Source organism: Gasterosteus aculeatus, chromosome 6, assembly GCF_964276395.1.
Source record: "Gasterosteus aculeatus chromosome 6, fGasAcu3.hap1.1, whole genome shotgun sequence".
Lineage (NCBI taxonomy): Eukaryota > Metazoa > Chordata > Actinopteri > Perciformes > Gasterosteidae > Gasterosteus > Gasterosteus aculeatus.
This window is the reverse complement of record NC_135693.1, coordinates 6,120,619-6,135,872: the sequence shown is the minus strand read 5'-3', so window position 1 is coordinate 6,135,872 and position 15,254 is coordinate 6,120,619. Positions and strand designations below refer to the sequence as shown.

General features: G+C 44.1%; 1 protein-coding gene across 7 annotated transcripts in view; it reads right to left on the bottom strand.

The window, feature by feature from the left end:
* Positions 1–64: 64 nt before the first annotated feature.
* The window catches only part of xpo1b (exportin 1 (CRM1 homolog, yeast) b), a 23,714-nt gene continuing 8,524 nt past the window's right edge, over positions 65–15,254 (bottom strand). For 4 of the 7 annotated variants that reach the window (XM_040179297.2, XM_040179300.2, XM_040179299.2 and 1 more), the window contains 21 exons: positions 14,367–14,428; positions 13,129–13,173; positions 12,153–12,334; positions 11,732–11,780; positions 11,520–11,639; positions 9,778–9,906; positions 9,545–9,703; positions 9,204–9,401; positions 8,294–8,432; positions 7,972–8,153; positions 7,118–7,274; positions 6,835–6,998; positions 6,578–6,712; positions 6,283–6,475; positions 4,826–4,932; positions 3,810–4,004; positions 3,557–3,725; positions 3,021–3,155; positions 2,609–2,768; positions 2,425–2,521; positions 65–1,506 (listed from right to left, as the gene is read on the bottom strand). In XM_040179297.2, the coding sequence (XP_040035231.1) occupies positions 1,360–1,506; positions 2,425–2,521; positions 2,609–2,768; positions 3,021–3,155; positions 3,557–3,725; positions 3,810–4,004; positions 4,826–4,932; positions 6,283–6,475; positions 6,578–6,712; positions 6,835–6,998; positions 7,118–7,274; positions 7,972–8,153; positions 8,294–8,432; positions 9,204–9,401; positions 9,545–9,703; positions 9,778–9,906; positions 11,520–11,639; positions 11,732–11,780; positions 12,153–12,334; positions 13,129–13,173; positions 14,367–14,428 (2,924 nt within the window). In that variant the 3' untranslated portion in view covers positions 65–1,359. The remainder of the gene's footprint in view (positions 1,507–2,424; positions 2,522–2,608; positions 2,769–3,020; positions 3,156–3,556; positions 3,726–3,809; positions 4,005–4,825; positions 4,933–6,282; positions 6,476–6,577; positions 6,713–6,834; positions 6,999–7,117; positions 7,275–7,971; positions 8,154–8,293; positions 8,433–9,203; positions 9,402–9,544; positions 9,704–9,777; positions 9,907–11,519; positions 11,640–11,731; positions 11,781–12,152; positions 12,335–13,128; positions 13,174–14,366; positions 14,429–15,254) is intronic. The other 3 variants (XM_078103907.1, XM_078103909.1, XM_078103908.1) reach the window with 1 other exon arrangement.

The window sequence follows — 15,254 nt, the reverse complement described above, 5'->3', positions numbered from 1 at the left end:
GTAGAGGGGGATTGTAGAAAATGACACCCTGTTAAAGTGAGACAAATTCCAAGCGAAGGCGTGGTTATAAAATTCTCAGATTTAATCAGTTCAAAAAGTTCACAACAAATGTAACACCTTGCGATGGGGAATTTGCCACTAAAGACTGGGTGCTTATTCGGATTTATACATTCTTTTCCTAATTCAACTCGTTGGCAATTTATTTGCTCTCTAGACAAAAAGTAAAAAGAAAAGCCGTTTGTTTTATTCGGACTGAACTAAAGGTTGAACTGAAAGAAAATGCAAAAATACAAAATTAAATGTAAACCCAGTTTTATTGTTTTCACTTTGCTCTAAAAGGTAGCGTGTTGGAGCACTACTACTGGTAAACAATCTAAATTAGTACAATTCAAAAAAATCTCAAGCCATCCGAGTTTAACAGGAGTTGTTATAAAGATGCAACCAACTAAGAACCCATAAATACCACTTCCTTAAAACATCCCGTTGATGAAGGCTCACACATGAGCAACAATCCTCTTAGAGGAAAACAAAACGCTGATGTCGACTCGGCGACAGCACACACCCACAACAAAAAAGAATCAACACAATAAAAAGAAAACGTTCCCATGGTATTAAAGATGCTATACAATTGGGATGATATGCACATATTCGGTCTTGCTTTCCCTAAAAAGAAAAAACCCCGCTGGCAGCATTCGCACACTTGTTAGTCGTTTTGTTTTTAGGTGAAGCAGAACTCACGAGCAACCGATGGCGCCACGCGGAGCAGCACCTCTCCTCCTTCATTCATTCATTAATCCTTTAGATTCACATTCCCCCACGATGCCGCGGGGCACCGGACGAGCGGTACCACTTCCTGTCCGTCACACAAACGGGTCTAGAAACCTGCTCACACTGTGTGTATATATAATATATTTATATATAAACAGATATATCAGAAAAAAAGGGAAGAGCTGGGATGAACCAAAAAAAGAAAAAACGGGACCGTGGGACGTGAAAGGAACCGAACAAACCGTAAGATGGTGAAGTTGTCGATCGTCAGAACCTCATCGTGCAGGTGTTGGGATGAGTCAGAGACCGACGAAACGCAAGCTTCTGGAAAGAATTTACACAGAAAACATCTGCATAGAAAACGCAGGTCATGTAAAAAGGGCCACAGGGCGCCACAGCGATCATGTACTCGTTGTTGGTGGTGTTGTTGTTGTTACGGTCAACAAACATCCGGTGGGGCGGCCGGCTGGAAGGAGGGCGGGCGGGCGGCATCCCGCCACACTTCAGTGCCTCTCTCTGGTTTCGTTGCGTTCGCTGTGGTGAGGGTTCTGTCTGTTTGGACTACTGTACAGTCTGGCAGGGCCGGGGGGCTCAGTCACACATCTCCTCGGGGATCTCGTGCGGGTTGAGGATGCCCGGGACGGACATCTGGATCTTGTGTTTCTCTTCCTGGGCCTGACGGAGCGACGCCTCCCTCTCCTCCAGGAACAGGTCGGAGGTGTCCTCGCCCGCAAACTCCTGGAACAAGCAGACGTCGTGTTAGCGCTCAGAAAGAGTACAGCTCGTCTAAAACCATCAGTGATCCTACATCAGGGCACACAGCCCACTGATGATGCTCTTTAAGTTTAAACCGTATGGCGTCTACAACAAAGTTTAAATCCACGTTTATCCAAAATGTGTCATTCCATTCAGTTAGACACTTTTGGGAAAATGTATTCTTACTTAGCTCTGGTCTAAAATGTGTTTTCATGTGACCTTTGACCACCAATTTCTAATCAGTTCATGTGTGCTTGAGGATCACTAGATTTGTTTTGTTATCAAAATTGTTCACAATAATTTGGATACCAGTTTGTTACTAATGTGTTTATGTCTCTCAGTCTGAAAGACTTATTTGTATGGCAGCATCGGGTTGGACTTACATTTTGTTAAAAAAGTTAAAGCTGTATTTATCAGATGAATATAAAATGTACTGTATTTATTCATGATAATGTTACCTGGTAAACTGAACCAGCTATTTGCGTCACTAGTGTAACTAATCCTGATCTCTCAAAAGTTCAGTTTCATCATGAATAAAAAATAATTCTAAGCTGAAAAATAACCACAGGAAAGGAACGAAGCCAGATGGCTAGAAATGAATCACAGTGCGGTCGCCACCGTATAATTAAAACAACCCTTTCATTCCGGCGATGACCATCGGCCTACTTAGCAGAAGTACCTCGCCGTGCAGGAGATGTTATTTCTGGAAACGGCAGCGAAGCAGCTCACCGGCTGATAAGGCGGTGAGATAAAGAGGAGGCAAAGGCAACAGACAGCACCACCAGAGGGGAGGCGGGGGGGGAGGGGGGGGGCATCCACTGCTTTTGGCATTTGTCCCGAGGAGAGACTATCGGCACTGCGACGCTGTCCAAAGCGACTTGTTCACGTGGACGAGCTCACCTTGATCTGGACGAGGAAGTCCCTAAGGTGCTCCTTGAAGGCCGGGATATCCTGGTTCAAGCTGAACAGCCCGGTCACAAACACCTTCACCTGAGCACTGAAACAAAACCCACAGAGCGCAGTCAGTTAAAAGAGGTCTCACTGCAGCAGAGGATGGGGGGGGGGGTACGGAGGGGGCACTCACTCCTGTAGGTGGGGGAAGGCTGTCTTCAGCAGGTTGGCCACGTACTCCTGGATGAAGCCCTGGTTGGTGGTGGGGCTGGAAGGGTTCAGCACCGTGGTGATCTTTCCCTCCTCCACCAGGTTGAACATGTAGGCCAGGATGGACGCGTGCATCGTCAGGCCTGCAGGACACACAGCAGCAATCGAGGATGGGGATATTTCATCTAAGCTTTAGGGTTAATTTGGGTTCCCGCAGTTTGAATGAGGAAGTTGGTTCATCCTCCAAAGCCAACTGTAGAACGGAGCACTGGTAATTTGTTATGTATAAGACACTGTAAATAGAAAGATTCTACAGGCTAAATATAGGTTCATCCTTAAAAGAGGCAGATATCAGGTTCACGTGTGTGTGTGTGCGTGTGCTCGTGCAAACTCACCGGCGGTATGCGACGTGTCGGTGACCACAGAGAAGATGTGTTGGAGGATATCGCAGAAGTAAGTCTGGTAGAAGCTCTGCGCGGCTGCTTCCTCCTGGGCCACGTTCTGCAGCAGCGTGTAGAGGATCTGCAGACCTGGACGAGCAGATACAAGAGAAGAGCTTCAGCTTCGGATCAAACGTCCTCACATTCTCACCAGTAACAGAAGAAGATGGGACAAAAAAACGAGCCACGATCATAAAACATACACCCGTGATCGATTCAAAGTCGTGATTATTAAATAGTCCTAATGACACCAAAAAGTCCTAAAGATACGATTTTATAAAGCAATTTAAGAAATGATGACACGAAAAGGGTTTAAATCATGAGATGGAATAAATGTTTTTTTCTGCCTGTTTGAAGACAATCCTCGGCTGTGATAAAGGATCGAACACAATACCTGGATTGTTCTCAACATTTAGTATTCACGCTCCAGCCATTGTTAATCAATAGGAGCATGAAATAACTGTAAAATGTGTGCGTTCCAGCAGCCCTACCAGTATCAGCCACATTCCTCATAGTGTGTTTGAAGGCCCAGATGATGGAGTCCAGCACCAGTTTGAACTGGGCGGGGGGTATGGCGAGGAATGCGGGGAAGCAGTGAGAGTTCACCGCTTGCAGTAAGTAGAAGAAGTGAGTCCTGTGCTCTGGGAACTCCTCAAAGTTCTAATAGAAGAACACAAAAACAAGTTGTTTAGCCCTCGTTTCTCACTTGCATGGAGTTAAAGTCGGTTGCTCGCTGTGCCTCACCTTGTTGATCATGTTTAGTGTGCACTCGAAGACGGCATCAAAGATCTGCGGTATCTCGCTGGTGATGTGCGCCCCCAGCTTGTTGACGATGGTCGCCATGGTGCTGAGGACCTCGGGCTCCCGGGCAGCGGGGACATTGCGTTGATAGTCGATGAGGACGGCGTCGAGCAGGGGCGGGACAAAGTTCTCTCCGACCTGGTAAAACAAGATGGATCAGCACAGATCAACAACTGAGGGAAAACAAAACAGGAACTAGCAACTAGATAGTGCTGGCAACGTCTTTGCACTTCCTGTTACCAAGGCTCACAATCAGGGAGTTCGTCTTTTTAATTATATGGCTCCAAGGTCTCTGGTTAAAAGTTAGTTAAGATTTGAATGTTTTCATTCTAAAAATAAAAAAGTAAAAATCCCCCCGGTGCATTTGGACTAGTCTTTCTTTAGATTCACAGGGGTGATGGGAAGTCACGTGACCGCGTTGTAGTTCCTTTATAGCCCAACGTGTGTTCAACTTCTGCCAATTGCATTGAAAAGCTTCAACAAATGAGCACGGTTGAAGAGTTTTATATGGATGCATCAATATCATGTATCATATATTGTTTATAAGAAGTAGTGTCATCGTGATGAATCTTGGATTTTTTATCAGCAATAAACAGAAGCGAGCTTTTATGGGCAGAGGAGGGACCAAGACGCCTCACTGGCAACTATTATTTTCTGTAATATTATAAAACCAAAAAATGTTATCCTTGTAGCACTTTACTAAGACATTAGGGAAATACTTATTTTGACAGGTACATTAGAACAGGTGCAGCTATCATTTATTTTATTATATAGTTATTATTATTCTAAACTGACACACGTTGGATGATTAGATGCGCAAACGTCCGAGCCTGTCACAAGAAAACTAAATCTTTGCATTTCATCAAAAAATACCAGCTGAGTTTGTTTCCCTCTGAACCGTTTCATTGGCCGCCACAGAATGTTTAGAACCTCCCGAGGAGACAAGAGCGAGTCCTCACCATCTGTGGATCGTTGGATCGGCTGACCCAGCCTGAAATCAGCTTCAGTGTCTCTCGTTTCACCGTTCTCATGCTCCGGATCAGGGGCTGCTTCGTCACCATCTCACCTGCAACACGGAGCGAGGAGACACACATTGATGGGTTTTACATGAGGTCGCAGAGAGGCGCTCTGCCAGCACCACGGAGCCCACGCAGCGATCTGCCACGACAGCATTTAGGCGATTATAGAAAATGTTAGAAATCAATGAGGAAGACTGCTTTTTTTTTACATTATAAACAAAAGCAGTCATTACATTTCATTATGGTCTTTACACACAAATATTGTGTTTAAATATTACATTTAAATAAATGCTTTGCGTCCAAACCTTTCATACCGGTACAACAGCAAACTAGCAACACCTGCCCAATAAAGAGATTTGCACGGGACGACCAGTACGCTATTGACCCACAGTAGAATCTGGCAGACTAACTGAACCAAACAGATTTTTTATTTAAGTTTCTTTTAGTAAAATTCTCCCCTTTTAGTTCCCTCTGGTGATCACATAGCCGTGTATTTCTCTATGGCTTGTATTGTGTATGGCAGATTTTTTAACATGCATTCAGACAAGATCCCGGAATGCAGACTGGAGAAACACAGCATCACCGCCTCAGGTGGTCACAATTCACACCTTGATCAACATATGCTTAAGGATGGACTTTTTTCAAAACCGCTGCAATGTTTTTGCGCTGGAACTACTGTGAGGGACTGAATTGTTCCGGAGGCTGCGTTTCCATGGAGGTCCAGAGACTGACAAGGGCATCTGTTCCAAGAGAAGGAACACACTCTGCAGCCTGCGGTGCCGCCTGTGTCATTTAAAAACCCATTGCAATAAAAAAAATAAAAACCAAAGTAGTATCACATAGTAGTATAATGACGCAGGCTGTAGTGAGTCAAGTGCAGAGGCAAGTTAAAATAGGAGAATCTCTCTAACGGAGAAAAAAAAAAGGCTCCCCTCACCAGAGATCATTAACAGGGTACTTTGAGAGTTGGAGCAGCAGCATAGTCTGGTGTGTTATAGTCCGCATTATAGCTGACTGGTATATGTTGGATGAAACAAGTTATGTCTCCTTTTGATGGAATATTATTTTATGTGATTCAATTTGGGACGGAACTTGATTTTGTTAAGAATAAACAACCTTCTATAACATTTATTCGTTGTTATGATGGGGCACCGCAGGCCAGAGGCTAATAAGTCAAAGTCTAAAAGGCGACGGAAAAAGAGGCCCATCAGTGACGGTCATTCACACTCTTTTGTTTGTGGACTTTGGTTTGGGAAAAACAAAGAGGGTCAAATGTCCACAGAAGTTTATTTTAAGTTCTTAAATAGGTTCTTTGTCCACGTGGAGAACCTTTCTGTGACAAGAAATGGAAAGGATGAACCCACAGACGTGTTATTGGCATGGGAAAAGACACACACCTCCCTTACCATTTGTCTGAATGGCAGCAGAGATGTTCTCGCTGAGGCACTTGTAGACGTTGAGCATGTCGAGGTAAATCCGGCCCAGCTGGATGACGAAGGGGTGTCCCACGGCCTTGCAGGCTCGGACATTGGTCTTCAGGATGCTGCCCAGCTGTTTCACCGTCTCCGGGTCCTTCAAGATGTCCACGTTCTGCGGGGGGGGGGACACGGGCAGCAGCGATAAAGGATTAACACACATTTCTCATAAGTTGGGACAATCTTTGCAGTATTTGGTAGTCCGTCGGTCTCTCACCTTGGTGGCCTGCTGGATGATGCTGTCCCACACTTGGTTGGGCAGCAGCATGTATTTTTCTATCAAGTGTTCTTGAACAGCCTGATCCGTCTGGGCGCCAATCATATAACCTACTGCCTCATAGAACGTGTGCACCTGGACACAAACAGGACAAATAAGAGAAATAACTTTAAAAACAGCATTGTGGCAATATTTATCACGCTCTCTCTGTACAAAGGTGACGCACCTCGGGAGGTGATGGAAATGGATTTTCTGACCTGCTGAGGTTGAAGGTCACAGATGATTGTGTTGATGTTGTTGAGGATCTCGTCGATGAAGGGCATCACCTCGCCCACCTGCACCTGGATGAAGTGGCGCCGGCACTTCTGGGCGATCTTGATGAACGTGTCGCAGGCCATGTCCTGAACACCGTCGTGTGTCTCTAAGAAAGAGTCATATCAAGCAGAGAGGCATCGAAATTGAGAAAATACAATACTCAAGAGATTCAACACTTTGAAACCAAATGCATTAAACTTTTGCAAAGAGCGAACCGCCGCTCACCGTGCATGAACTCAAAAAGTTTGTTGACGACGGTTTTGAGGAACTTCCAGTGGGCTCTGAGAAAGCGTGGGTACTGGCCGACGATGTACATGATGTTGGAGGCTATGATGGCCTTGTTGTCCTTTCCTCTCTTCTGCTCGCACAGACCCAGCAGATCCTGAGACACAAACACAAGTTTTTTCAAAAATCAGACACAAAACCTGGGGATTGGTTGACCTATCGAATTAGAAACAAAATTATACACATTTATCAAAAATAAACGGCTTTACCCCCGTCGGTAATAAGACCCGTTTGAGGGAGCTTCAGATGTGTGGCCGTGCTCGATGTATTGCCCTGTTCGTATGGCTTTCTTTGTAAACATTGCTGACATACCACAATGGTTTTATCTACCACCCTGTCATGAGCATTTATGTCATGAGCAACTTATAACTGATAAGACGCCGGTGGCCTTTTACATTTTTGACTTGATACAATCCCCAAATTGTTTGTTACGACTTATATGTTACTGGTATTTGTATCCATTATAGTAATAAATAAAACATCTGTATGGTTCCCCCTCCTTGCAGTCAATGCATGTTAATGAAGTATCGATACTAAAAATGAACAAAAATCTTATTGTTTTTAACGCACAGATAAGGCTGTACTTTTTTAGTATGGATACACAACATTAATTCAGGGACGTGTTACTATAAAAAGGAACAGCAGCAGCTGCATTACACACTATGATGATTACACAAAAAAATTACTCGTTGATCGGCGGTTCAACCGTGAGCGGTGATCTGTTACACCACTAGGGGTTACCTTTAAAAAAAAAAAAAAAGAAAACCAGCATGTTTGTGCTCTGTATTTTGTACCTTGATTACGGTGACGAGGAACCTTTTCTCGTCCTCTTCGTGCATGGCCCCGCTGATGGAGCCGATGGCCCAGCACAACGTGTTGAGGTTCTTCCAGGACCACTCGGTCCCGTTCACCTGGTTGTGAAGCTTTTCCGTCATTATGCGTTCCGTGTCTGCGTAGTCCAAGTGAGTCAGGTACACTGCAGGGTGCCGGGGAACAGAGGAGAATTGTACTGTAAGTATGTGCACAATCTGTTGAGTTGGGCAAAAGTTGCTTTTCCGTTCTCTGGTTTCTCTCTCTGTGGAGTGTTTCACTATCAGAGGCCGGTGGGAGTCATACCGAGGGTTTCCCTCATGTTCTTGTAAAGGTTGATGGAGTCCGTGTCCTTCATGAATTCTCTGACCACCTCTCCCTGGTCGTTCTCCACCACCAGCACCTCCTCCGGCTTGGCCATGCGACTCACCATGAGCAGACGCACCTGTCGCAGGGGATGAACGCCGGTCAGCATGTACGTACAGCGGAGGACAACCTCAGTGTTCTCACGTTAACACACATACATGGGTATGTATATGCATCAGTGGGAATAAAAGGTAAAAGGATGTCATACAGTCTCATGAGGGTCTCATGGCTTTATACTGGGTGATATGCAGCACAAAAAAAAAAAAAAGAATTACAATCTTCTTTGGACCAATATCTCGATATCCATAAGGAGACCATTGTGGATTGCGCAAAATATTGACAGTGAGATTGAAGATAAATAATCATCAGTAATGTGGATCTAAAGACTAAGCGGTGAAAGGAAAGTAACAGAGTTGTACACGTGATGTATTTTTGGGTGAAACAGGAAGTTAGCACATCGAGTCCCTTAACGACATCATGATTTTTCCTGTTGGAATACTGCAGAAGATACTTCTATAAGACTACTCATCTATAAGACTACTCATCTATGAGACGTTTTGTGGTCTTATTGAGTCACTTGGCAGCAGCCGCCTTTTTAAAGACACATCAAGTCTTTGAAAATCCCTAAAGGGTTACTGACTCAACTCTTAGCTGCTTCCAAGTAGGAAATCTTTCTTTAAAAAAAAGAAAAATTTAACTAATACTACTACTACTATTATTACTGCTGCTGCTACAAGCATTGAATACTCAATGTCTTAAGGTCTAGTTAAGGGGCAAGAAGGCAATAGTCAAGTTTATTTCACAATAACGCTGTGAAACAGAACGTAGATGGCGGTGTTTGTGTGTGTACCTTGGAGAGTACGGGCAGGTAGAGCTGTCTGCGTGGTGGAACGTCAAAGTGCTGGTTGCCGGAGAGCAGCGGGGACGTGGACGTAGAGAAGGGGCTCTCTCTGTAGAGCTCAGCGGCCAAGTGGTTCCAATACTCAAGACAAATTTTGAAGATCTCCGTCTCCTCCACCTCGGACACTAGCAACATGTAGTGGAGGGCCTGGGGGAGGGGGGGGGGGGGGGGGGGGGGGGGGCAAGTGAGCAATGTGACCATTATATGAACGAGACTGCCCTTTCAATAGTAAGGACACGCCCTCCCCCCCCTCAGTCATCACAACACTGATTGACGGCATCCTCTCCTACCTCCATTAAGGTTTCTCTGAGGTTGAGCCGCTTCTCGATGAGCTGCCCGTGCTCTTTGAGGAAAGTGCAGAGGAACAGACTGAGGTTCTGGATGAAGTTCTGCTCGTCATCCTTCCCGTTGGCGTAGGCCAGCCGGATGTTGGTGTTCAGCGGCAGCATCTGCACACAGAAAGCTCGCTTAGCATCTGCACCGCCACGGCCAATAGGAAACTGGGAGTCTGAGGCTAACCCACCTGTTTGAGTTGACACATGGTGAGCGTGAAAAGCGTGACGAACTGCTCCTCGTACTGGCTGACGCTCACGCCGGCGATCTCCGTGAGGCACTTCAGTGTCACGTTGCGAAACATGGGAACGTTCAGGAACTGGAAACAGTGGAAGCAGATGTTTAGTTGACAAAGGGGAAAATGATCTGTGCTCTTGTGGTCAGTCACAAGACTCTGTTGACAGAAACTTTATATTTAACTTTCCCTTTTAGTCCCTTGCTGGACATGGACTACAACACAGCCTCATAAATCCCCACTTGAAAACAGTTCTTCTTATAAAAGGTGTGTGTGTGTGTGTTTAACTAGGGTTCCTACACGTTTTGACCAATGGATTTCCATGACCAAAAATCTTCTGAAATCTCTGTACTTTAAACTAACAATGAGAATTCCAAAGCATATAGTGTTTCCCCTACCATTCAATTAGGCCCCAAGAAAGTCCGTTTCTACTGTTTACAGTATCCACTAGGGACGAGTATCGTTTGGGTTTTTGCCAATATCAGTGCTAAAATGATACTTTTAAAAAATACCAGTGCCTGAACCAATACTTTTTTTTTAAGTACAAAACTAAGAGGGACGGCATTAAAGAAAGTTTTTTTCCTTTTTCTTTTTACTTCAAATTATGGACAATATATGAACTGTTATACGTACAGTCTCTGTAAGAGCTGGATGTGTATGCATTATTTCATTGGAATTTGGGGAATATTAATTTAATTTATGCTCATTGTGCAGGAACTAAAGATATGTAACATTTTGAAAAGCATTTATGTTGGATTGACGCTCCTTGTGTGTCTCGATGTATTGACGTCATGAATGCAGCAGGTGCAACACAGAAGAGCCGCATGAGGCACGAGAGCATATTGTTATCTACCGTGTGATAGAATTTATTAATTGTATATTAAATTGACGTTTTGCTGTGTTAAATAAAGACAAAACGAAAATAATGAAGCAATCTCCTGTCATTCTTGTAGGAAAATTAAGTCACATGTCTGCAGCTCAGGACGACTCAATGACAAACAACACCGAAGGAACGCCGATACGCCCTCGGTTTACTACTCGGAACTGCCGCCCCCACCAGCAGACGGGCAGCGCGTCGGAAAATGTCGGCGTCGCGTACGGAGCCGGAGAGAGACATGCTGCTCGCCGTGTAGCGCCGCTACAGTCGCCCTCTGATGGGGTTCCTTTAGTAACTTTGCTAGCAGCGGCGCACTGAAGTCTGCTTTCTTTAGCGCGGCTCGTTAATGCTGCTCTCCCCTGTTTGAAATATCTAATGTTATGCCTCCACATTACTTACATTCTGATCGTCCCGGGTCTTTGTTTGTCGTAACTCATGACATGCACTCTTCCATATGTAGCCAACCACGGTTAAATCCACACTTCCCAACACAGTGGATGATTCCTGAGCTACTGTTTTTATGGCCACCAAACCTTTCAGTTAAAGTGCCTTCCCCCCACCACGGTGCAAATTATTTTTTCGTTGCGAGTAAGAGTTCTGCTTATATTTTGAGCATCTCTTTTAAAACCATATAAATTCAAACTCATCTTAAATGAACGACATGAACATATAAATATAACAAATGTCAGTTTTTCCAGGCCTGGAAATGACCATTTTAAAATTCGTACGCACCCTGATAACAGTGTTTGAATATCAGACAAAACACATTCCGGCTCTGTCCAGAAGCCCAACAGCGACACGGCGCCATCTGTGTACACACCTTATACACCAATGTGCTGATCAGTTTGGTTTCAAAGATGTACCCCAGAGGAATCCAGTTGAGAAAACGTAGGAGGGTCTCCAGAGTGGCGTGGACCAGGGGGGCATTCTGGGAGTTTTCCTACGGGAGACGACAAACAGATGTGAGTGGTGTGCGTCACTGTGTGAGATATTTGATTGGACAACGATGCAAGAAAGAAAAGATCTGCATACCATGACAAACTGGCAAAGCTGGAAAATCTGGGAGAATTCATTGCACATGCTGAAAGGGAAAAAAGAAGAAAAAAAAAAGATTATGGAACACACCATGTGAAATGTTGACGCTGACCTTTTAGGAGATCTTGCAGCATTGAGAGACAACTATAATCCTTCTAGTAATTACGGCAATGTTGACATTGCATCTAGACGGCATAATACTTACAATAATCTTGTGGTAATAAAAGTGACAAAGACATCACTGGATTAACTGTCACCCTGAGATTATGTTTCCCGATGATTATCATATGTTGGTAGTACTCTCTTATTATTATTTATTTCACTGTAGCTTTTTTGGCAACGCCATCAAAACGTCCCTCAACCTTCTACCGTGGGACACGACTGCCTGCAGAGGCCAGAGAAGACGCAGCATGCTGACCTGTCCTTTAGGTGCTTGGCCTTGACCTGAGTCATCTGGCCACTGGAGAAATCAAAGACCTCCTCGCTGAGCAGCTTGAGGATGATCATGTTGTTCTGACAAAGGCTCTCGCTGGTGCGACTCGCCCCGACAATGTCGCTGATGAAGGTGGGCCAGTGCTTCGGCCACTCCTGCTTGAGGATCTACGGACACAGGTCACACGGCATGAAGAACAATCACGATGCCACTTACACGTTTTTGTTCAGCAAGATGATTGTCACGTTGAGTTCAGGATTTCTGAACTAGCGAAAGAAAGAAGCTAATGTTAGGCTCTAAAGAAGCTTTCCCGCTGTCAAGTCGCTATAGTTTAAGGCCGACTTGTGTTACAATGACATTTTGTACTTACTTAGATTTGAAAATGAGAAACAAAAGACGCAGAAACTGACTAGTTAAAAATAACAATCCCTCCGTCCCTCTTCAACTCGGACATGTGGCCGACAAGCATAGAACATACGTGTGCACATTTGAAGCCGGCTGAGGATCTAAGTGGTATCTGGAGCTCTACAATCCCCGAAGGCCAGAACAACATTAGCTCTGCTGACGCGAGCAGTGACTCAAGCCTCACCGGCATTAATGCAAAGTCACTCGCTCTCTCTGAAGCGGCTGTACATTGACAAAGTCACACAACGAGGCGCCATACGTTCAGCAGCAGAAGAAACAAAACATTTGTTAATCAGCACGGTGTGATTAATCAGACCTTTCTGACTTCAAACAGCGACCTGAAAGTGGTCCACAATTCAGGGTTCACGCTCGTTTCTGGGACATTTCTAGTGTTGGTCTTGTCTGCGCTCTTAATAGGAATAAATGGTATTTTGTCATTTTTAGCAGCAGAAGAGTATCTGAGCTATAAAACAGCCATTATATTATTCTTTAAGTAGTTGTAAAGCTGGTTAATGTGGCAGCAACATTCTTTGATTTCACTGTTTTGATGGCTTACCTGAACAAGGATCATATTCAGCTTTCCGATGTACACCTTTTCTTTCTAAATATACAAATAGAAAACATAGGTTGAAGCTCTGTCTGTCATCACACAATTCAAAATGTAAATTCATTTAATAAACAAAACGCTTCAGTCAAAAATCTACAGTGTGACAATTAAGAATGACATCATTGGAGGATAAGAATGTGTCTATAATTTAAACATTCCTTGTTCAAAAAACAGACCTCAATATAATATAATGTTATGTCATAAGGGAGTAGCAATAATATAATACTGTCCATTACGCTGCAGTAAATGATCTGCCAGTTGGGATAACAGATCATTTGGAGTGAGCCTGGTCGTATGGTTGGTTGGTTAAATAATAAATAACGCGGGCTGAGTAGGTTTAATTCTTCCTGAGTGTGAAGCTAGCCATTGAACACTAAAGCCACGTGGTGATAGCTAATCATTTTTATTTATTGAAATCAGACAGGACTGATCCCCCGCTGCATCCCCCAGACTTTCTTAGGGGGACGAGGGCCGATTCACTACACTGATTCCATCCTCCAGTTTCCTTTTCCGTTAATAAATATGAGATACTAAAGGGAAACCTATAGATCCGGTTATGGCTTTAGTAAGGCAGGGCAGCTCCACACCAAACAACATGCTCCATAGTCAAAATTCAGGTTAGGGTTACAGTAGAGCGACCAAAGAGACACGTTTGTTCTGTTTTTTGACCATAGCATGAGCCTTTTGTGCAGACTGCCGAACACTGCGATCCCTGGAAGACTACGATGCCGTCGGTGCTGGTGGAACACGGTTGTACCGACTCAACCCCCCCCCGGTTGCTTGCGGTCGAGTCGGTCTGAAAACACTTTGAAAAGCAGCTGAGTTCACCATCTTTGGTCTGCACAACGCAGCGCTATGGTTACCAGCATTACTCATGGCTGCTCTGATGTCACATCAACCCTAAACAAAATGAGATCCACTCTGATCTCCAAGTAGGGCTGACAACATCTAATGTCAACAGAATGATCACGGCCTGGGATATGGCAGAAAAAGCTTCAGGCAGTGGTGGCAGAAAGGTGTTACCTTGACAACTTTTAAACAAATTAATTACTATGGAGAATAGTTATGTACACAAAGGGCAAAAACCTAAATATTAACCAAACAATTAATCAGAATAAAATGCAATTCCATTTCCTTTTGCTGGCATTGCAGTTACCCCAAAAGTAATGTAATTAGAATTCACTCACCTCCACACTTGAAGCATCTGATGAAGTCTTGATAATCAGACCGACAACATACTTTTTTATACCTGGCGAACACACAGAGATATCAGGAGGACACCGTGAGCATTCCCCGCTGAAACGAGTAACACATCCTGACTTTGATGGGCCGCCTGGAGCACGTTACTCAACACACTGTAACACTGAAAGTGAGCCCCCCCCAAACACATTTACATTCTAAATAAACACAAACGGTTGTGGGCTACGGCGCAAAAACTTTGGCGAGTTAGGTGGAAATTAAAATTTGCACAGGTATCTTAGACAGTCAACCTGAGCAGATTATGTTGGGGGGAAAAAGAAAAAAAAAGAAAAAATCCAGCTCCCTCTCATTTCTTACTAGTGTCAGTGTGCTGGGGTGTGGTGGGCGGAGCCGAAAACATGGCAATACTCTGACACAAGGGGGGTAAAGACATACTTGCCGGTCGCCCCTGCCCTGGGTTTGCCACTTGAACAAAATTCAGGCATCTACGGTCAGAAGCAGGGAAGTCTTAGGTCAATAGGGAAAAAATGAATTTTGAGCAAAAATTATAGAAGAATGGAGGGAGGCAGAATCAACTGATTGACACATGATTATTAAGTAAAGTTGCATAATTATTGCTTTTTGCCCAAATTATTTAAGGAAATTTTCATCCCACCTGTATCTTTTAAAAATATATATCTTGAGCAGTAGGTTGCACCAGATGACAATACAACATGACAATGTCAACATGATGACAATAGTTTTGTTTTGGAAATAGAAAAACGTATTAATTCAATTCATTTTATTTTGTATAGCCCAAAAATCGCAAATTAGGCAACATTTAAAGCGGGGTAGGTAGTCTTTAAAGATTTCAAAGTTGAAATTCTTGTCCAGGC